General features: G+C 36.9%; 1 protein-coding gene across 1 annotated transcript in view; it reads right to left on the reverse strand.

The window, feature by feature from the left end:
* The window catches only part of LOC139144540 (rab3 GTPase-activating protein non-catalytic subunit-like), a 74,988-nt gene that overhangs the window by 29,066 nt on the left and 21,461 nt on the right, over positions 1-24,461 (reverse strand). The window contains exons 13-16 of the mRNA XM_070715241.1: positions 18,826-19,049; positions 14,969-15,033; positions 10,585-10,830; positions 74-341 (exon numbers count right to left, since the gene is read on the reverse strand). Coding sequence (XP_070571342.1) covers positions 74-341; positions 10,585-10,830; positions 14,969-15,033; positions 18,826-19,049 — 803 coding nt within the window. The remainder of the gene's footprint in view (positions 1-73; positions 342-10,584; positions 10,831-14,968; positions 15,034-18,825; positions 19,050-24,461) is intronic.

Here is a 24,461-nt window from a genome sequence, read left to right on the forward strand (position 1 = left end):
TGGCAGGGCTAAGCCCATTTGTTTTTAAATCGGCTGTACATGTAATATGAATATTCATGAAAGTTATCCTTACCCAGTCTAAGTGTCTGTTCATCTGACAAGCTCCCATGCAAATGTGTTTGGATTAAAGTGGATAGATTTCTTGTTTGTTCTTCAGAGTGTTTGTCAATCTCATTGTGATTGTAACAATCCACATCAAAACATTTGATGAAACTTGAAGTATTTATCATGAAGTCAGGTTGAAAATGAACTCTTGTCGAATGGACTTGTTGGTAATCATTCAAAAGGTTCAACAGGTCTTCCACTTCAGTCTTTGTAATGGTCAATACTGACATCAGAACCTTTGAAAGATAAACAAATAAAACATTTCTCTGCTGTATTATTCAGTCAACAAGTCATTAAGAATGACATAGTCCCCACTGGAATAACTGTTCTGTGGGAGCTGCTGACTCCTGTTCAATTGAATAGTAACAGTTCTTGACTATGATTGGAGAGTCACTTACAATTTGCCATTTATTACAATTTGGGGTCCACGAATCATTCGAAATTGCTTGTTGCTCAAAAGTTAAGAATTTCAATCAATTGTTTGAAACAATACCAAAAAATCACAGATCGCTCAAATGCTGAATACCTTGTCACAAAATGCTAGCCAAGCAGTCACATTGATTCATGTCACAACATATTATTTTGATCACTTTTACATTTTTCAACATCTCAAGAATATGTTTTTGAAGTATTTAAACTCAGGATGACTGAGGATGTCAAATACTACAGTTATACATGCAGTGATTCTCAAGTTTTTGCAGTAACAAGTCAGACATACAGACACATCTATTAGAATCTATAGATAAAACGTGCGTACTACTGTCCTCTCATATTAATTACTGTTGTTTGTACCACAATAGGAACATTTTAGTTGATATAACTGTTATCTCACCTGTGTAATTGGTTTGTGAAGTTGTTTCAATTGTTTCAATTTCTCGTTGCATAAGCAGTAGTAAAAGTCACAAAGATAGCATCAGAACTCTTTATAGGTAGTGATACTAAAACAGTCAAATGCACAGGTACTTAGGGCGATTGTGTTATCTCAGTTGATTAGTTTCTAGTCTTCTCTGACTAAATAGGAGATGTCATCATCATCCCTTATTAGTTTCACAAAAATGTCATTTTTCAGATACACAGCAAAATTTTACCTGATTTTTCATAAAAAGTAGATACCAGTTATTGAAATACTCTATACTGAAAACAATGATAAACTTGTACCAATATTATCAGATGTCTGTTAGAAAAGATAATACAACCAGAAAAATTAGAATCCTTATTTGGAAAGATAAACATTGTGTTTTTCTGTTGTCTGCATCTTGACTAACATGTGCAAACACAGCAGCAACTTTTGAAACAATACTTGCCAAACCATGTGATAACATTGAGATAAACTTAAGCATTTTTACTGTGATGGAAAAGTTAATAACCTTTCCAATCTTTTGACCCAATTTGGCATCTTGAATGGAAGTGCTTTGTTAATTATGTGAGGAAACTGATGACTGTGAGACATTTGTCTCAGGGACTAATCAGGGACAGTGAGGAAACTGATGACTGTGAGACATTTGTCTCAGGGACTAATCAGGGACAGTGAGGAAACTGATGACTGAGAGACATTTGTCTCAGGGACTAATCAGGGACTGTGAGGAAACTGATGACTGTGAGACATTTGTCTCAGGGACTAATCAGGGACATATGCCATCTCAGGGACTAATCAGGACATATGCCATCTCAGGGACTAATCAGGGACATATGCCATGTTTACATAAAAAGATGAAAAAGCCCAATTCCAGGAAATGTATAATATGTCAAAAGCTTGATACAACTTGGTATTGATAGAATTATGGAATATCTTTGGTAGTAGGTAACACCAGCAAAATCAACTTTGACATTGAGTTCTGATGATTTTATACTTTAAGGAGATATGTGCCTCAAAACTGAAAAACTTAAACTTTTACTCAAACTTTCTTCAATGAATCTTTCAACCATTTTCTTTCAAAATCAAGAATGAAAATCAGCGGTCACTGTGAAAATTTTGGTATTATTGAAACAAATTACTCCAGATTTACAGATATTTGAAATTCAAAATGGCCGCCACCCCTGAGTTAACTCAATGTAGAAAAATAAAAGGTTTGTTCGAAAAACTAAGACAGTGAAAAGTTCTCTTTCACCAAGAACTTTAAAATGAACCCCACAAGCGGTAGATCAGAATAGAATTGATAAACTTTGAAAGCCGAGGCATGTTCTTCCTTAATACAACACCAATTACAGCTGACGGTCTCAATAGCTTCTTAAGGTAGAATGCACCTCGAAAGTGAAAGACTTTAACTTTTGCTAAAACTTTCTTTAATGAAACTTTCAGTCATTCTCTTAAAATCAAGAATAAAATCAGGGGTCACTAGAGAAACAAATTACCCCCACAAGTGGTATATCAGAAGAGAATTGTACGAGTTTGAGAGTTTGAATATCTGTCCCCGAGCTGCAATCTACCTTGATAAATCACCATGTTAAATTATTTGTCAAGTACTAACAAGAAACTTATACACTTTGTTCCAACCATGAAAAAAATAGCGACTAAATTTCACAGCAATTGTTCTCTTTAAAAAAACACCCCACATTTATATAGAAAATTGAACAAAAAATATGGAAAAATATTTAAAAAATATTGATATGCAAATTTTATGCTAAGAAAACTTAATGAGGGTATCCCTATGAAGCTACACATCGAATTCAAAAGATATATATCTGGCAGTATAGAAAGAACAATGTTTGACCAAAAATGAGAAAATTAGTCAAAAGCTAAATGACAGAAATCTGACCAATAAGAAGCTATGCTATGTAAATCTATTAGGTAGTTGACGAACTGAAGCCATGTTAAAGTAACTTGGTGGAGAATCAATGAGCTAGTTAGCAGCTAAGATACAGAAGTCTATCAGGTGTTAATTCAGGTAAATCATAACTTGCGTTACAAATCTGTTGGGTAGTCAATGTGGCCTAATCAGAAGTTATGTTACAGAAGGCTGTTGGGCAGTCAACATGGCTCAATTATCAGTTATGTTACAGAACTCTCTTGCACAGTCAGTATTGGTTGATCAGAAACACGGCATAGAGGGACCGTGTCAGAAGCAATCAAAATAGATCTGTAAGGCCAAGAAAAATAAAAAGTTTGTTTCTCATCCTCGCACGTGTCAATTCAGACCTACCGTGTCAACCTTTTTCTGCTCATGAGGGAATAAATGAAAAGAAATGCAAAAATACGCAACGATAGTGCATAACACAGTGCTGTATAAAACAGAACTTTAAGAGTGTAAACAAAATAACTGACACAAACATTCCATGCAGAACTGTACACATATATCACTGTTATATTAAGCTTTCAAAACTCTGCATTGCTGCACTAAAAGTCAAACCACAGAACTGTTGCTATACAAAAGTACTAAAGCAACACTATTGTGCATTTATCTGTGTGTGCATTCCTATGTTGTTTTCATGTTTTTTGCACATTCTTGTTGGTTGAAGAATAAAAAAGATGGAGAAGAAAAAACATAGGGCCAAAGTCCCTGAAGCTACCATAGACATGGATACAAAATTAAGTATTTCCTGACAGTATGAAATTATCTCACTAAGGTCATCCTAGGGACATGTAAACCAAATATTAAAGCTGTCTGACCAGCGGTTTTGAAAAAACAAGCGACTCAACAGTTGACAGAGCTCTGCTGTGTTATGTAGAGAATAACCTTTTGTGTGACACATGTATTGATGAAGAAGGTGGATATCTTTGATTGCTCATTTCAGGATGGCCTGACCAAAAATGGAAAAAAATTCTGTAAAACTACAGATTTGCTTATTTCATCAGACTATATTAGTCAATAATAGCAAATAAACGAGAGTTAAGGTGAAGGGCGACGAATTCGGACGCGCACACGCTTTAGAACGTTTCTGCGCAGATTTAACTCCAGCCTGCCGCAAATGGGTTATTTTGTAGCGCATGTATTTAACATCACCTGTCATTGTTGAAATTGCGCTTTTACCTAATTTTTTGACCCAGTGTCTTAGAAATACATGTGACCTATAACCTTGTCATATTTTGACCCCCTAGGAAGCTGGTTTTTATTCAATATGAGTGAAAAATTAACATTTCTCTCCCATTTATATGGCGCAAATTACCCATTCACCTGGAGATATTGTAAAAAGTAGCGTGGTGACACCCTTTTATTAAAAGTGTAAACTAAATGGTATTATGTCAGGATTTTATTCGCCATGTTTGGTCAAAATGACACCATTCAAAGCGACAGGAAGAAAGTTCGAAATTATGTAGTGATATAATTTCGATATCGTCATTTTGTAATCGATACTTATGTAAAAATTTCTTTACAAACATCATGAAAACTATACATTCGATATATATGGATCTTAAATCTTGGTATTTATTAAAATTAACTCATTTGCTAAGCTTTTTATAATTGCTTTCTTTAGTTTAAGTGAATTATATCATTTTTATTTATTTCTAACGACGCCATTTTAACGTCCGTTTCCATGGAAACGAGCGTGGTGACCCCCATTTTTTATTTTATTTTTGCACTTGCACAACTTCCAAGAATATTTGTGCAAAGTTTCAAGAAAATGACACCACAACTTAATTTTGACATAATTGTCGTACTTCACCTTAATTACATTCTAATTAAAGTAAACAAGACTTGCTTAAATCAAGATTTACGTCATAATAAAACAGCATACATGTATCTGTCAGGTTATAAAGAATCTTGAGCTGGTTATCTTTTATTTTCATCCTATTAACCAAGCACATTTTAACTTTCAAATTAACATTGTAAGTAAGTTCTGTTGAATAAGTTGAGACTGTACATACTCAGAGAAAGCACACTGAAGAGACAAATGTTTGTAACTTAAGAAGTTCAAGGTCATCAAAAGCATTATAAGGAATCATGTTACACTTTCATTCCACTGTTTACACAGATTGCATAATTGCTATAAATAGCACAAGGAATCTTACAGCCCGGCTTTACCATAAAAACCCTATCACTTTGACCACTCTTTTAATTGACCACTCTATTTTTTCCTCAAAAAGTAATCTTATTTTATCCTTACCAAGTCAACCATAAATGGAAATTGAACTTTCTCTATCTCTATTTATTTGACCACCCTATCATGACAAACTATTATGAGCAATTTCTTTTAGATAACATAAATGGTGGTTCAGAATATATCAAAGTTGGGATTCAGGAAAGTTGCCTTTACATGTTTTAATCCTCCAAGATGGTAAGCATTTCACTATGAACTGTCAAAAAAAGGTGAACTTTCTGATAATTCCACACTAAAATTATTTTGGCTTTGATGATTTCCAAATTAATTCAATTATTTAAAATCATATTAATTATTTTTTTCTGGGTGAATTGATAGGGTTTATACAGTACAAGAATTACATACAATGTAAGTCAAATTTTGACCAAAAATGACAAAAAAATTCCTTAAAAATACACATTTGCATATTTCATTACAATTTGAACACATCTAAGTTGGGTTATCCCTAGGGACCTGTATGCCAAATAACAAAGCTGTCTGACCAGCGGTTATGAAGAAGAAGATTTTTTACCAAAAACACCTTTTTTGGCATTAATTTGCCTACTTTCAACAATATCAAAAAATTAAAAAAAATAGTTTCTCAAAATCATATTTTCATCTACACAACAAATATCAAATCAGTAAGTACTGCGGTTCTCAAGATATTTGAGTGGACGGACGCCTCACAAACGGACATACATACATACATACATACATACATACATACAGACTGACGCCGGACGCCGGACGGATACCCATCCCAATAGCTTCTATAGACTATAGTCTATAGTAGCTAAAAACAAACTTGCGTCACTGCATCATTTTTGCAATATGTCTAGGATGAGAAACAAACTTTTTATTTTTCTTGGCCTAGGGTCAGCTGGTATTTACAGAACTGTTGCAGAAGGACGAAAGCATTAAGTCTTTTGAAAACTGGTCATCACTTGTGCACTTCATGTTTTATTGAAATGTACATGCAAAGTCTTTGTATTGTCAGACCATACAAATCTCATACATTTTATCAAATCCATCTAAAAAATTAGTCTTTTGCAATGAGTCCAGGGTTTGAAAATAGACTACTGACTAGTTGATTCTGATGGTTGACTGTTGTGTTAGTGGATACTGAGACTGTGCTGGTAAATATTTTGACCACTAGCCTTGGCCAAAATGAACTGTTGTGTTAGTGGATACTGAGACTGTGCTGGTAAATATTTTGACCACTAGCCTTGGCCAAAATGAACTGTTGTGTTAGTGGATACTGAGACTGTGCTGGTAAATATTTTGACCACTAGCCTTGGCCAAAATGAACTGTTGTGTTAGTGGATACTGAGACTGCGATGGTAAATATTTTGACCACTAGCCTTGGCCAAAATGAACTGTTGTGTTAGTGGATACTGAGACTGTGCTGGTAAATATTTTGACCACTAGCCTTGGCCAAAATGAACTGTTGTGTTAGTGGATACTGAGAATGCGATGGTAAATATTTTGACCACTAGCCTTGGCCAAAATGAACTATTGTGTTAGTTGATACTGAGACTGCGATGGTAAATATTTTGACCACTAGCCTTGGCCAAAATGAACTGTTGTGTTAGTGGATACTGAGACTGAGCTGGTAAATATTTTGACCACTAGCCTTGGCCAAAATGAACTGTTGTGTTAGTGGATACTGAGATTGAGCTGGTAAATATTTGACCACTAGCCTTTGCAAAAATGAACAGTTGTGTTAGTGGATACTGAGACTGTGCTGGTAAATATTTTTACCACTAGCTTTGGCCAAAATGAACTGTTGTGTTAGTGGATACTGAAACTGCGATGGTAAATATTTTGACCACTTTTGACCACTAGCCTTGGCCAAAATGAACTGTTGTGTTAGTGGATACTGAGACTGAGCTGGTACATTTTTGACCACTAGCCTTGGCCAAAATGAACTATTGTGTTAGTGGATACTGAGACTGTGCTGGTAAATATTTTGACCACTAGCTTTGGCCAAAATGAACTGTTGTGTTAGTGGATACTGAGACTGCGATGGTAAATATTTTGACCACTTTTGACCACTAGCCTTGGCCAAAATGAACTATTGTGTGAGTGGATACTGAGACTGAGCTGGTACATATTTTGACCACTAGCCTTGGCCAAAATGAACTGTTGTGTTAGTGGATACTGAGACTGAGCTGGTAAATATTTTGACCACTAGCCTTGGCCAAAATGAACTGTTGTGTTAGTGGATACTGAGACTGTGCTGGTACATATTTTGACCACTAGCCTTGGCCAAAATGAACTGTTGTGTGAGTGGATACTGAGACTGAGCTGGTACATATTTTGACCACTAGCCTTGGCCAAAATGAACTGTTGTGTTAGTGGATACTGAGACTGCGATGGTAAATATTTTGACAACTAGCTTTGGCCAAAATGAACTGTTGTGTTAGTGGATACTGAAACTGCGATGGTAAATATTTGACCACTTTTGACCACTAGCCTTGGCCAAAATGAACTGTTATGTTAGTGGATACTGAGACTGAGCTGGTACATATTTTGACCACTAGCCTTGGCCAAAATGAACTATTGTGTTAGTGGATACTGAGACTGTGCTGGTAAATATTTTGACCACTAGCTTTGGCCAAAATGAACTGTTGTGTTAGTGGATACTGTGACTGCGATGGTAAATATTTTGACCACTTTTGACCACTAGCCTTGGCCAAAATGAACTGTTGTGTGAGTGGATACTGAGACTTAGCTGGTACATATTTGACCACTAGCCTTGGCCAAAATGAACTGTTGTGTTAGTTGATACTGAGACTGAGCTGGTAAATATTTTGACCACTAGCCTTGGCCAAAATGAACTGTTGTGTTAGTGGATACTGAGACTGTGCTGGTAAATATTTTGACCACTAGCCTTGGCCAAAATGAACTGTTGTGTGAGTGGATACTGAGACTGTGCTGGTACATATTTTGACCACTAGCCTTGGCCAAAATGAACTGTTGTGTTAGTGGATACTGAGACTGAGCTGGTAAATATTTTGACCACTAGCCTTGGCCAAAATGAACTGTTGTTTTAGTGGATACTGAGACTGTGCTGGTAAATATTTTGACCACTAGCCTTTGCCAAAATGAACTGTTGTGTTAGTGGATACTGAGACTGCGCTGGTAAATATTTTGACCACTAGCTTTGGCCAAAATGAACTGTTGTGTTAGTGGATACTGAGACTGCGATGGTAAATATTTGACCACTAGCTTTGGCCAAAATGAACTGTTGTGTTAGTGGATACTGAGACTGCGATTGTTAATATTTTGACCACTAGCCTTGGCCAAAATGAACTGTTGTGTTAGTGGATACTGAGACTGTGCTGGTAAATATTTTGACCACTAGCCTTGGCCAAAATGAACTGTTGTGTTAGTGGATACTGAGATTGAGCTGGTAAATATTTTGACCACTAGCCTTTGCAAAAATGAACAGTTGTGTTAGTGGATACTGAGACTGTGCTGGTAAATATTTTGACAACTAGCTTTGGCCAAAATGAACTGTTGTGTTAGTGGATACTGAAACTGCGATGGTAAATATTTTGACCACTTTTGACCACTAGCCTTGGCCAAAATGAACTGTTGTGTTAGTGGATACTGAGACGGAGCTGGTACATATTTTGACCACTAGCCTTGGCCAAAATGAACTATTGTGTTAGTGGATACTGAGACTGTGCTGGTAAATATTTTGACCACTAGCTTTGGCCAAAATGAACTGTTGTGTTAGTGGATACTGAGACTGCGATGGTAAATATTTTGACCACTTTTGACCACTAGCCTTGGCCAAAATGAACTGTTGTGTGAGTGGATACTGAGACTGAGCTGGTACATATTTTGACCACTAGCCTTGGCCAAAATGAACTGTTGTGTTAGTGGATACTGAGACTGAGCTGATAAATATTTTGACCACTAGCCTTGGCCAAAATGAACTGTTGTGTTAGTGGATACTGAGACTGTGCTGGTAAATATTTTGACCACTAGCCTTGCCAAAATGAACTGTTGTGTGAGTGGATACTGAGACTGTGCTGGTACATATTTTGACCACTAGCCTTGGCCAAAATGAACTGTTGTGTGAGTGGATACTGAGACTGTGCTGGTACATATTTTTGACCACTAGCCTTGGCCAAAATGAACTGTTGTGTTAGTGGATACTGAGACTGAGCTGGTATATATTTTGACCACTAGCCTTGGCCAAAATGAACTGTTGTGTTAGTGGATACTGAAACTGCGATGGTAAATATTTTGACCACTTTTGACCACTAGCCTTGGCCAAAATGAACTGTTGTGTTAGTGGATACTGAGACTGAGCTGGTACATATTCTGACCACTAGCCTTGGCCAAAATGAACTATTGTGTTAGTGGATACTGAGACTGTGCTGGTAAATATTTTGACCACTAGCTTTGGCCAAAATGAACTGTTGTGTTAGTGGATACTGAGACTGCGATGGTAAATATTTTGACCACTTTTGACCACTAGCCTTGGCCAAATGAACTGTTGTGTGAGTGGATACTGAGACTGAGCTGGTACATATTTTGACCACTAGCCTTGGCCAAAATGAACTGTTGTGTTAGTGGATACTGAGACTCAGCTGATAAATATTTTGACCACTAGCCTTGGCCAAAATGAACTGTTGTGTTAGTGGATACTGAGACTGTGCTGGTAAATATTTTGACCACTAGCCTTGGCCAAAATGAACTGTTGTGTGAGTGGATACTGAGACTGTGCTGGTACATATTTTGACCACTAGCCTTGGCCAAAATGAACTGTTGTGTTAGTGGATACTGAGACTGAGCTGGTAAATATTTTGACCACTAGCCTTGGCCAAATGAACTGTTGTTTTAGTGGATACTGAGACTGTGCTGGTAAATATATTGACCACTAGCCTTGGCCAAAATGAACTGTTGTGTTAGTGGATACTGAGACTGTGCTGGTAAATATTTTGACCACTAGCTTTGGCCAAAATGAACTGTTGTGTTAGTGGATACTGAGACTGTGCTGGTAAATATTTTGACCACTAGCCTTGGCCAAAATGAACTGTTGTGTTAGTGGATACTGAGACTGTGCTGGTAAATATTTTGACCACTAGCCTTGGCCAAAATGAACTGTTGTGTTAGTGGATACTGAGACTGCGATGGTAAATATTTTGACCACTAGCCTTGGCCAAAATGAACTGTTGTGTTAGTGGATACTGAGACTGAGCTGGTAAATATTTTGACCACAAGCCTTGGCCAAAATGAATCTCACGATGAGATTACTCATCTCTGAAGTACTGGATCACAGTTTGTGTTGCAGGAATAACTTTTTTGCTTCATATACCTGGATACAAATAGAAGTTTTAAGTACCTTCAATTACAACTAAAGTCAAACTTCAATATTGTAGTCACAGTTGCCACTTTGAGACAACTTTAGTGAATGACTTTTTAGCTTGTTACAAATTCATTTACCTGCTCAATGCTTTGTCTTGCACCGTCATCTTCACTTATTGCTGATCCGTTGATTTCGTTGACTTTTTTGATAGCAGTGTATGCATACAGTAGTTGTAGTTGAACATTGCAATAATGTAGCAGCCTTTTGCTTTCATAGCTTCTGTATTGGATATCTTGAGAACAGATTTGGTCAGCAATTTCAGTGACAACCTTTGTTAAAAATGATGAATTCAAACCCTTTGCATGCAAAGTTTTCTCCAATGCCTATTTTTCAATGAAAAAAACAGAAGGAAAAGGTATGTCAGAAAAATCTCACATAACTTCAAACTATAACAATCAAACAACTAGAAAATAAGCAGAACAATGACAAAGGTTTCTAGATCACAGTCAGTCTCAAGTAACAAAGGAAAAGTTTCTTCTTTTCTTTAGGATATTCATATTTCAGTGTATAATTTTCTCACAGTATGTGTGGCAAGCATGTGTACATCATAGGCTTCTGTGTGGCTGCTGATTGGAAAATCACACTACTAACATTTCTAGACTTTGTGCATTTAATTTGAATGCAACTGGAAACTTAAAAACATTTTGGTTCTATACTGGGGTATATCAAACAGCTATCAAACCTGTAGCCCTTGTAGTTGCTGAGTGGTGTGAAAATAGGTCAAATGTCATCTAAGTGAACCCAAAAACTTTTGTACAATACTGCTCAATATTGAACAAAATGAAAATTTTAGCCCCTGCCTTTTCCTCCATATCACCCTGGTCAATGACCTTGAAATTAGGTATTTAGTATCTAGGCAATATGGAAAACATAGGGCCAAAGTCCCTGAAGCTACTATAGACATGGATACAAAATTAAGTATTTCCTGACTGTATGAAATTATCTCACTAAGGTCATCCTAGGGACATGTAAACCAAATATTAAAGCTGTCTAACCAGCGGTTTTGAAAAAAACAAGCAACTCAACAGTTGACAGAGCTCTGCTGTGTTATGTAGAGAATAACCTTTTGTGACACATGTATTGATGAAGAAGGTGGAAATCTTTGATAGCTCATTTCAGAATGGCCTGACCAAAAATGGAAAAAATTCTGTAAAAATACAGATTTGCATTTCATCAGACTATATTAGTCTATAATAGGAAATAAACGAGAGTTAATTACAATCTAATTAAAGTAAACAAGACTTGCTTAAATCAAGATTTACGTCATAAAAAAACAGCATATCTGTCAGGTTATAAAGAATCTTGAGCTGGTTATCTTTAATATCAGTATTTTCATCCTATTAACCAAGCACATTTAACTTTCAAATTAACATTGTAAGTAAGTCCTGTTGAATAAGTTGAGACTACGTACTCAGAGAAAGCACACTGAAGAGACAAATGTTTGAAACTTAAGAAGTTCAAGGTCATCAAAAGCATTATAAGGAATCATGTTACACTTTCATTGCACTGTTTACACAGATTGCATAATTGCTATAAATAACACATGAGGAATCTTACAGCCCAGCTTTACCACAAAAACCCTATCACTTTGACCATTCTTTTAATTGACCACTCTATTTTTTTCCTCAAAAAGTAATCTTATTTTATCCTTACCAAGTCAACCATAAATGGAAATTAGAACTTTCTCTATCTCTATTTATTTGACCACCCTATCATGACAAACTATTATGAGCAATTTCTTTTAGATTACATAAATGGTGGTTCAGAATATATCAAAGTTGGGATTCAGGAAAGTTGCCTTTACATATTTTAATCCTCCAAGATGGTAAGCATTTCACTATGAACTGTCAAAAAAAGTTGAGCTTTCTGATAATTCCACACTAAAATTATTTTGGCTTTGATGATTTCCTAATTAATTCAATTATTTAAAATCATATTAATTATTTTTTTCCGGGTGAATTGATAGGGTTTATACAGTACAAGAATTACATACAGTGTAAGTCAAATTTTGACCAAAAATGACAAAAAAATTCCTTAAAAATACACATTTGCATATTTCATCACAATTTGAACAAATCTAAGTCGGGTTATCCCTAGGGACCTGTATACCAAATAACAAAGCTGTCTGACCAGCGGTTATGAAGAAGAAGATTTTTTACCAAAAACACCTTTTTTGGCATTAATTTGCCTATTTTCAACAATATCAAAAAATTAAAAAAAAACGGTTTCTCAAAATCATATTTTTCATCTACACAACAAATATCAAATCAGTAAGTACTGCGGTTCTCAAGATATTTGAGTGGACGGACGCCTCACAAACGGACATACATACATACATACATACAGACTGACGCTGGATGCCGGACGGATACCCATCCCAATAGCTTCTATAGACTATAGTCTATAGTAGATAAAAAGTGATTGTTGACAGCTCTTTGATTGGTCAAATTTTGAGCAAATGACGTGCAATGACAACTTCAAAGCAATATGGCTGCCTGACCTGACCTGACACCAGCGATCTATGGGCATGGTCAAGTGACAACAATTATTCTTTGCAAGTTTTACCTATGCGCTGAGTCATTTGGATCAAAGGTGTTGGAATTGCTAGCAGATTTTGGAGGTTGAAAAATGATAACAATGAAGAAACAATTAGAAAAAAATACAGTCACGGACACTATGTGCTCACATTGGGTTTGAATTGGTCCATTCAAGAAATATTTAAACCAGAAAAACAAGAATGACAAAAGCAAATAAGGTCTCCAACTTAGGTACTGGAGGTCATCTTTAGGAACATGCATATCAACTTCTATAGCAATGGGACAAGCAGATCCTACATACATAAGCAAATGTCAAGAACAAAAAATAGCCAGAGAGGACTTGATAAAAAGAAAAGGTGGGAGTGGGTAAAAAAATGTACAAGGGATCTGGTAAAAAGTAATGCTACCTCATCAATCTTCTAGACCCTACCCCCTCCTGAATATCAAATGTTCCACCCCTTGGTATTACATAAGGCCAGATGGCAGGAAATGTATTTACAACCTTGGAGGTTTTTTAATAAATCCTATGAGTGCTATTATTTGAATGCACTTAAGTTAGTTACAGATAGTGAAATGCCTCCCACTGTGGGGGTGATTATGACATCTGGAATTATCCTGGATGCAAATTTCTCAACAGTTCTTGTGTGTCTTACATGGAAAAGTTGCAAAAATTGGTCTGCAATGAAAAAAAAACACCTCAGCTTTGTTTTCTGGATCAAATTTTCCTACAAATTGATACCAAATATGACAAAATTTTGTTCACAGCCTTCAAAACTGTCTCACAGCATATCCTGGGTTGGTGTAGGTCATTTAAGGTCATATACTGAGAAAATTACCTAAAATATAAAAATTTGGGGATTTCTCAACACTTGAGCAGCTCGGGACTTTATACCAAATTACAAAGCTATCAGACAAGTAATTTTGAGAACAAGTTTTCTTGACCAAAAATGACAAAATTGTCTTAAAAATACAAATTTGTATATTTCACGACAATTTCCACATATCTAACTATTGTCATCTCTGGACATCTGTGTACCAAATATAAAAGTTGTCTGTCCAGGGGCTTTAAAAAGGAAATATTTTTTAAGATTTTTTGACCAAAAATGACAAAATTGCCCAAAAATTGAAATTTTCCAAATTTTGTCATATTTTCAACAATTAGAAGAATAACACCCTTGGAAACATCCAACCCCAATTTGAGAGCGATTAGGCTGGCAGTTTCAGAGAAGAATAATTTTTACTTTAAAATTAGAAAAATCACCAGAAAATTCAACAAAAATACAAATTCAAGATATCTTCACAATATATATATACCTGTATTAGGTCCACCTTAGGTACTTGCCCACTAATTTTCAAAGCAATCAAAACACATTAGGGGAAGACTGCATTAACTTGCATGGTACCTGAAACCTGAGTTCTTGCCTGAGCAACTCGGGTGACAAACAGAAGACTTTTAATCCCCAAGGTGTGAATGTTCCATTGTTATGTTTAGCTAATCTGGCTGGTGCGATTGTAGTGCCATTGTAGGAAAGGCGGGTCTGTGAAATTGATCCTCTAGGAAGTAGGGTATTCCAAAGTTAATGGAGCCTTCTCCCGTAATGAGTGGTTCTTGAGTTATCAATTTTTGACCATTTTCACATTTTGTAAGCTCATTTGCATAATTTTGGCATTGCAGACTTCATTTGACCGAAGTCCCATCTATAGCCCAGGATGCATCCACACACCAAATAACAAGCTGAAACATGCAGCTGTTCACATGTTTTTGTTGTTGACGGACATACTGTACATACGTACGTACATACATACATACATACATACATACGCCACCGACTTCAGCTTATATGATAACCTCACATTGGTATACCAAATGTGAGCTAAAAAGGGTTTTCAAATTGAAGTCTCAAAACCCTAGTGATTTTCTCACCTGTTGTTTGAGAGATGGTATTTTCATATTTAACAAAGTCTGCATTATGGATTCTTCCCACTGACCTGATAACAAGAAACAAACTATTGTCAATGATATCTGCAACTTCGATTTTCAACAAATCTGTCACACTTGTCAATAATATCATTAATACTTCAAACTTGTCAACTATATTACTTAAATTCCACTTGTCTACAATATTACTAATCTGTCACAATTGTCTACAATATCACTAATCTGTCACATTATCTACAATATTACTAATCTGTCACACTTGTCAACAATATCACTAATCTATCATACCTGTCAAATATTATTAATCCTTCAAGCATGTTGACAATATCACTAATCTGTCACACTTGTCAACAATATCACTAATCTATCACACTTGTCAACAATATCACTAATCTATCACACCTGTCAATAATATCACTAATCTGTCACACTTGTCAACAATATCACTAATCTATCACACTTGTCAACAATATCACTAATCTATCACACTTGTCAACAATATCACTAATCTATCACACTTGTCAACAATATCACTAATCTATCACACCTGTCAATAATATCACTAATCTGTCACACTTGTCAACAATATCACTAATCTATCACACCTGTCAACAATATCACTAATCTATCACACCTGTCAACAATATCACTAATCTGTCACACCTGTCAATAATATCACTAATCTGTCACACTTGTCAACAATATCACTAATCTATCACACTTGTCAACAATATCACTAATCTATCACACCTGTCAATAATATCACTAATCTATCACACCTGTCAACAATATCACTAATCTATCACACCTGTCAATAATATCACTAATCTGTCACACCTGTCAACAATATCACTAATCTATCACACCTGTCAATAATATCACTAATCTGTCACACCTGTCAATAATATCACTAATCTATCACACCTGTCAACAATATCACTAATCTATCACACCTGTCAATAATATCACTAATCTGTCACACCTGTCAACAATATCACTAATCTATCACACCTGTCAACAATATCACTAATCTATCACACCTGTCAATAATATCACTAATCTGTCACACTTGTCAACAATATCACTAATCTATCACACCTGTCAACAATATCACTAATCTGTCACACTTGTCAACAATATCACTAATCTGTCACACCTGTCAATAATATCACTAATCTTAGACTGCTGTCACAAAGGTAACATCAACTCATATGATGTGGGAAAGCATCATAAAAAAACAAGACTAAGAGAACTGTTATATATTCCAATCTGTACATTGGTTTCCCTAATAAAGATTACATCAATGTATGAGCTGCTGTCTTTATTTGTGTACAACCCATCTCTTTCTCTTTCCTTACGTTTGCATCAACTAGGATTGCCAGTACACATTGATCAACTGGCGTTGTGATACATGAGAATACATTGAACTTGATTTGTATTATGAGGTTATCCCTCGATATCACCTCTTGGTGGGGTCGTATTGCTGCGAGTGCGGTTGTGGGCCGCATCACACGAGTCGAAGACGAGTGTGATGCGGCCCACAACCGCACGAGCAGCAATATGACCCTACCAAGAGGTGATATCGAGGGATAACCTCTTTATCATATACCTATGCCCACGTTATTGAATGAATAAATCTCGTATATTAAAATATGATACGTTTCACTGTGGTTTTTCTTGATGGACTACATTTGTTTGCGTCATCTTGCTAAGGCGGATTGATATACTAGCGTCTGACGTAATCTATCAGCTGGCTCATTGCCAATTATTTTACGGTTGAGCAGAGAAATGCTTGAACTCTGTCATCAAACATGTAGGATATCTACCGAATCGATACGGTACATGCAAGTGTTGTGTTTGGTATTATTTTCCAGACCGCATTTACCATGAATACACGATATTTTTGAAAGTTGTGCTTTTGAATTTGCCGGTCCTCCGACATGTCCGAATTGCTTGTCGTCTGCGCGTCTGTGCTTATGCACGGACGGAACAGCTGGTCTGTCATCGATCTGTCAGTGCCCATACGGTGATGATGCTCTGCTCTTTAATTTGTTCAAATTGGTAGCACTACTAGCAGGTTAATCCGATATCGACACATGTGTTTTATTTGGTTACCCTGCATTCCCTATGCTTCAAAACCCTGCCACTTTTGGAGATCGGACATGATATCGTAGTCAAAGTCAAAATCATAGATGGGCACCATAGTTGTTTGATTAGGGCGCCACCATGTAAGTAGTCCGGTATGCAAATCAACAGGCCGTATCAGGCTTTGTTATGTAAATCAATAGGTCGTATCACTTTTTCATATGCAAATATTCAATCGAATGAAAGAAAGACGCGCTGATCATTCCTTTCATATGCAAATCAACAAGGCGTATCACTTTATTGACATGAAAATCAACATGATAAATCATGTCACTGAACTCAGTACAGACACAATACAGGGCATAGGAATATGATATTACGAAATATCAAGAAATACATGTATTCTAGGATAAATAGACTTCAGCAAGTCTAGTATATTATCAGTCATATCAGTTAAGAGTGGCTTGATAGGTTTCCATCATTTGTTACTATGCGATCCAGTTTTAGTGCACCACTCCTCATTCAATACAGCTCTGTTCTGCAGATCACACCAAAAACTTTCAGCAGTACTACTTCAGGCAGACCAATTAAGGCTCTAGCTGTAGAAAACTACTTTTTTAACAAAAACTCTGAATAGAAATGCAGCAACTATCAACTTTTGATGGATATTTTGTAGGCAAGAGAACAAAACTCAAAAGTATGTGCTCATTAAAGCATTAAATCCAAATGTTTGTCGATCACCCGGGTCGATCGCTAAGCTAAGTCCGTTCTAAATAATTGCAATCGCTACCCAGTAGATTTTAACAATATTACGATATTTCAACAAATTTGCTGGCTATTTTGATCCAGCTGAAAACGGCGACCTTTAAGATGGGCTAATATAGTTCAAGCTTGATAAAGTCGATGCTTAAATCTACTTTCCAAAGGACTACTTCTGGAAGCAGTCTAGCGGGCTTGGCATCTCACATACCACTAAACGTCAATATTCATTACACACTTTAAAGGCATGTAACATATTGCAGTCACACATTGGTGGGCTTTTCCTTTGTCAGCTATATTTTGATGACAAGTTATGCTGAGATTATAATTGGTTCAATTGAAAGTGATGTGATGGCACTAAAACTGCTTCTGATACTTGATTGGATTGTAGTGAAATTTATCATTAAATTTGTGGGATATTTTGACAGATCAAGATAACATCAGCAGACACATTCATTGGCAGCGCTGTGCAGTGGAGGGAATGCTCAAACCTTTGAGTAACGCCACTCCACGGCAATGCTTATTCAATGTGTATTTTGGGGTCGTGGCCTTTGGGGTCATTGCTCTGTGAACACTGAGCAAGTGCATGTTGAATTTCATTGCGTACAGAGAATTGTCTTGAAAAAAGTTTAGTCGCAAAATGCGACTAACCTCAATCATTCAGTCGCAAGCTCGTAAAATTTGGTCGCCTATGCGGCTAAAATGGTCGCAATTTCAAGCCCTGCCACCATTTCTGAGCAAACTGTGTGGGTGTACAGAATGACATACATACATACAGACAGACGGACAGGCAGACAGAAATGGACACCAGTCAGCTACTACACCAATAGGTTTTTCGCATTATCTATATATGGTGCCTGGAAGCTAATAAAATCTTAACTTGTTTTGTTTACCTTGGAAGTAAGGTAAATGGGCCCTCCCAATGTCAGGCTCTCCCACTGTACAACCTTAATCTGCAAAACCAGTATCACTACCAATAAATATTACTATTGCATTACCGTTTTGTGTGTCTGCTGTCTGGAGAGAAAGTGTAATTTTCTTGAGTAGATGTATATCTCTTGCTCTTTTACTGTTTTTATCACTTAGTGCAAGATGAAATGGTATTGTAATTGTCTTGATAAATCCATCAGGCTGTAGCAAACAGCTCTGAAATGAAGGGGGATGCGCTGTCTTTGCAGTGGTACTGTTTAAACCCATAATATAATAACCAGGACACACAAGTCTGTGAAGAAAAAGATAAAAGAAATTCTCATGTCACCACAAATGAAGCAAAACATGTTCAATTTTGTACCATCACAGAAATCATGTATTTAAATCTTTTTGATAACTCTAATAAAAAAACATCACAGAAATCTAAAAAACAGATAGAGTCTCTTGTACAATATTACACTCAATGGACGAACCAAGTACATGTACTTATGGCTGAGGGTAGATGACCCCTTGCCTCATGTCATGAATGAACCAGTATTCAGACTAAATAAGACTAAATAACATTTTGGACTTTTGATGAAGAGGATAATGAGTTCAGATGTTCAAGCATGAGTAAGATTAGCTACTCTTTGCCGTTGATGTCATTTTCCTGTACAGTCTGTAGTGAGACTTTATTTTTGAAATTCTGATAAATGATTATTCTTTAAATTTTTTGCATCAGTTTCCTAAATGTTCAGAAATAAATATTACTTGACTGTTAATATGCTCATATTTGATACTTTTTGTCCCGTTTTTTGCTGCAATGTGCCAGGTAAATAAAAGTAGTTTGGGTCAAGTAGTGGATAAGTGATGGTGTTGTAGCATGCACTGCCATCAACTAGCTTTCATGGGAAACAACAAAGTGAGAGATATTGGAAATATTAAAGCATGCAATAAGGTAGGTTAAATGAAGGGGGTCGTCATAACAGCACTCACAGGTCATATGGGACCCTTGCAACTAATGAAAACATTGAATATGTTAGCCATTGATGAAAGTTAAAATATGTTTGTCCTAATTATATAATCATAAATTCAAATGTTGCGGCTGTGTTGATGTGATGCATCTACACATCATGAACTGACTACATTGTTTGAAACAAGAAAGATACACAGGCACAGCTCTGATGACACACTCCCTTTAACATGGAGTAAACATTGTACACCACTGTAATTGATAAGACAAGTCTAAGTTAAGATAAGATGTAAAAGCAAGGAAGGCAGGAGCATATTTGGGCCATGATGACAATCTTTAATACACTGCAAACTTATCCTAGGGTATGCTTTAATTCTGCACAATGAAAGGCACCCTGCCAAACACCTTAACATAGACTAGTATCATCCCCCATACTGCTAACAGTGTACTCCAAAATAGCGTCAATGACACTGTAGCTCCCATCCTGGACTATTTAGTGTTTGTTCTCTGGTCAGATATTTGAACATGTGTGAAAGGGATAAAGTGCATGAAGTGAAAATACTCAAATGAAATGTACTGGAGACAGTGAATATGTTTAATGTAATTATTCAGAATATAAATGGAAAAAATACAGAATTAGATATATCGAATACTGTGATACAACCATTAACTCAACAAGTAATTTACAATGACATAGTCCCCACTTGTAATAGGAGTATTAGTTTGATGGGGCAGGAAAATGTGGTCATTAAGAAGTATCACTGGGGTGTATATGTTGAGATCTATGGGCACATAGGTCTTCCCAATTTGAAACACATGAGGCATGTCTAAGTTATGGTTCTAAATCAGGAAAAAAGATCAGACCTCTAGCAGTATTGGCCAGCCAAGAAATACATATGCGCATTATAAATGAGGTACAAGATGTGACATCTTAAGGTCTAATATCCTATCAAAATTGGAGGGTATAGAACTTGTGGTTACTGAAATATGCATATATATGTATAATCAAGGTCAAAGGTCATCGAGGTCACATGACATTTTGAAAAAAAAATTATATTGCTAATTAATCCCTATATGCCAAAATATCAGATCTCTAGCTCTATTCGCTTGCCCAGAATTAGATGTGTACATAATTAATGAGGTAAGCGTGTGTTGTCATAAGGTCTCCCATCCTACTAAATACAAAGGACATAGCACTTGTGGTTACTTATTTATTGACATAAACATAAATTTTAGGTAAAAGGTCATCGAGGTCACAAGACATTTGGTCAAACATTTCTCTCCTATAGTTATCCCTATATACCAAAAATCAGACATCCAGCTCTATTGGCTCGCTCAGAATGAGATATGCGCATAATTATTGAGGTACAGTATGTGGCGTCATAAGGTGTCCAATCATACCAAACATGAAGGGTGTAGCACTTGTGGTTACCGAGTTATGGAAAAATATGTATATTGAGGTCAAAGGTCACCGAGGTCACGTGACATTTTGTCAAAAAATTGTTTTGCTAAGTTATCCCTATATACCAAAAATCAGACCTCTAGCTCTATTGGCTCGCTCAAAATTAGATATATGCATAATTAATGAGGTACATTATGTGGCGTCATAAGCTGTCCAATCATACCATACATGAAGGCTGTAGCACTTGTGGTTACTGAGTTATGGACAAATATGTATATTTGAGGTCAAAGGTCACCGAGGTCACATGACATTTTGTCAAAAAATTGTATTGCTAAGTTATCCCTATATACCAAAAATCAGACCTCTAGCTCTATTGGATCGCTCAAAATTAGATATGCACATAATTAATGAGGTACAATATGTGGCGTCATAAGGTGTCCCATCATACCATACATGAAGACTGTAGCACTTGTGGTTACTGAGTTATGGACAAATATGTATATTTGAGGTCAAAGGTCACCGAGGTCACGTGACATTTTGTCAAAAAAATTGTTTTGCTAAGTTATCCCTATATACCAAAAATCAGACCTCTAGCTCTATTGGCTTGCTCAAAATTAGATATGTGCATAATTAATGAGGTACAATATGTGGCATCATAAGGTGTCCCATCATACCATACATGAAGGCTGTAGCACTTGTGGTTACTGATTTATGGACAAATATGTATATTTGAGGTCAAAGGTCACCAAGTTCACATGACATTTTGTCAAAAAATTGTTTTGCTAAGTTATCCCTATATACCAAAAATCAGACCTCTAGCTCTATTGGCTCGCTCAAAATTAGATATGTGCATAATTAATGAGGTACAATATGTGGCGTCACAAGCTGTCCCATCATACCATATATGAAGGGTGGTAGCACTTGTGGTTACTGAGTTATGGACAAATATGTATATTTGAGATCAAAGGTCATCAAGGTCACATGACATTTTGTCAAAATATCCGAGATATCTGCGTGAACGGATGGACTCACGGATGGACGAACAGACGGACATGACCCAATCTATAAGCTCACTGGACTTCATCCGTGGGGACTAAAAATTGTGTCACTGCATCCTTTTTGCAATATGAATACGATGAGAAACTAAATTTTTATTTTTCGTGGCCTTATACATGGGAGTCTATGGAGATCTGCCTTATACATGGGAGTCTATGGACGTGTAAACTAAAAATATGCAAATTTCACCACGATTTGCCCAAATTTGGGAAAGGTCACTCCTATGCACTTCCATACCAAGTTTCAAATCAATCGGACTTGTGGTTTCAGAGCAGGAGATTTTTTGACCAAAATGGGAGAAAATTACAAAAAATTCATGAAAATAGCAAGTCCAGATACTGACCCAAGATGTGCACAATCATTTCATGTCAGCCCAAAGTACTTACATGCTAATTTTTCATGTAATCTGCTCTGTGGTTATTGAGTTTTTTCAATTTTGACTGTTTTTACATTTTTTCACTTAATTTGCATATTTTTGGCAATGACAACTTCATTCGAACAAAATCTCATCTACAGCCCATCATCCATGTACACACCAAATATCAAGATGAAATGTACAGCGGTTTTGGAGTTTTTGATGTTGACGGACAGACATACAGACATACAGACATACAGACATACAGACACACGACATACAGACATACAGACATACAGACATACATACATACAGACATTTCCCTAGCCTATAAGAATAGCTTCCATTGCCATATATACATATGGCTATGGGAGCTAATAAAATGACTCAAGAAAGCAGTCAAACAATCATGATATCTCATTTCATCTCACACAGTTATTAGGGAGATTTGTATTCCCAGTGTCTATTTTCTTTCACATATTGGCTTATGTAGGGTTCAATGTTGGTTTAGGAGTACTGCAGTCTCAATGTGTAATATTAGTGTTGGAGTACTGTAGCGTGTACATGTTGAATCAGTGTTGAAGTACTGCAGCCTGTAAGTGTTGTATCAGTGTTGGAGTACTGTAGCTTGTACGTGTTGTATCAGTGTTGGAGTACTGCAGCCTGTACGTGTTGTATCAGTGTTGGAGTACTGCAGCCTGTATGTGTTGTATCAGTGTTGGAGTACTGCAGCCTGTATGTGTTGTATCAGTGTTGGAGTACTGCAGCCTGTATGTGTTGTATCAGTGTTGGAGTACTGTAGCATGTATGTGTTGTATGAGTGTTGAAGTACTGCAGCCTGTACGTGTTGTATCAGTGTTGGAGTACTGCAGCCTGTATGTGTTGTATGAGTGTTGGAGTACTGCAGCCTGTACGTGTTGTATCAGCGTTGGAGTACTGCAGCCTGTATGTGTTGTATCTGTGTTGGAGTACTGCAGCCTGTACATGTTGTATCAGCGTTGGAGTACTGCAGCCTGTATGTGTTGTATCAGTGTTGGAGTACTGCAGCCTGTACGTGTTGTATCAGCGTTGGAGTACTGCAGCCTGTACATGTTGTATCAGCGTTGGAGTACTGCAGCCTGTATGTGTTGCATCAGTGTTGGAGTACTGCAGCCTGTATGTGTTGTATCAGTGTTGGAGTACTGCAGCCTGTATGTGTTGTATCAGTGTTGGAGTACTGCAGCCTGTATGTGTTGTATGAGTGTTGGAGTACTGCAGCCTGTACGTGTTGTATCAGCGTTGGAGTACTGCAGCCTGTATGTGTTGTATCAGTGTTGGAGTACTGCAGCCTGTACGTGTTGTATCAGCGTTGGAGTACTGCAGCCTGTACATGTTGTATCAGCGTTGGAGTACTGCAGCCTGTACATGTTGCATCAGTGTTGGAGTACTGCAGCCTGTATGTGTTGTATCAGTGTTGGAGTACTGCAGCCTGTACATGTTGTATCAGTGTTGGAGTACTGCAGCTTGTATGTGTTGTATCAGTGTTGGAGTACTGCAGCCTGTACGTGTTGTATCAGCGTTGGAGTACTGCAGCCTGTACATGTTGCATCAGTGTTGGAGTACTGCAGCCTGTATGTGTTTGTATCAGTGTTGGAGTACTGCAGCCTGTATGTGTTGTATCAGTGTTGGAGTACTGCAGCCTGTATGTGTTGTATGAGTGTTGAAGTACTGCAGCCTGTACGTGTTGTATCAGTGTTGGAGTACTGCAGCCTGTATGTGTTGTATGAGTGTTGGAGTACTGCAGCCTGTACGTGTTGTATCAGCGTTGGAGTACTGCAGCCTGTATGTGTTGTATCTGTGTTGGAGTACTGCAGCCTGTACATGTTGTATCAGCGTTGGAGTACTGCAGCCTGTATGTGTTGTATCAGTGTTGGAGTACTGCAGCCTGTACGTGTTGTAT

The sequence above is a fragment of the Ptychodera flava genome, chromosome 11, assembly GCF_041260155.1.
Source record: "Ptychodera flava strain L36383 chromosome 11, AS_Pfla_20210202, whole genome shotgun sequence".
Taxonomy (NCBI): Eukaryota; Metazoa; Hemichordata; class Enteropneusta; family Ptychoderidae; genus Ptychodera; species Ptychodera flava.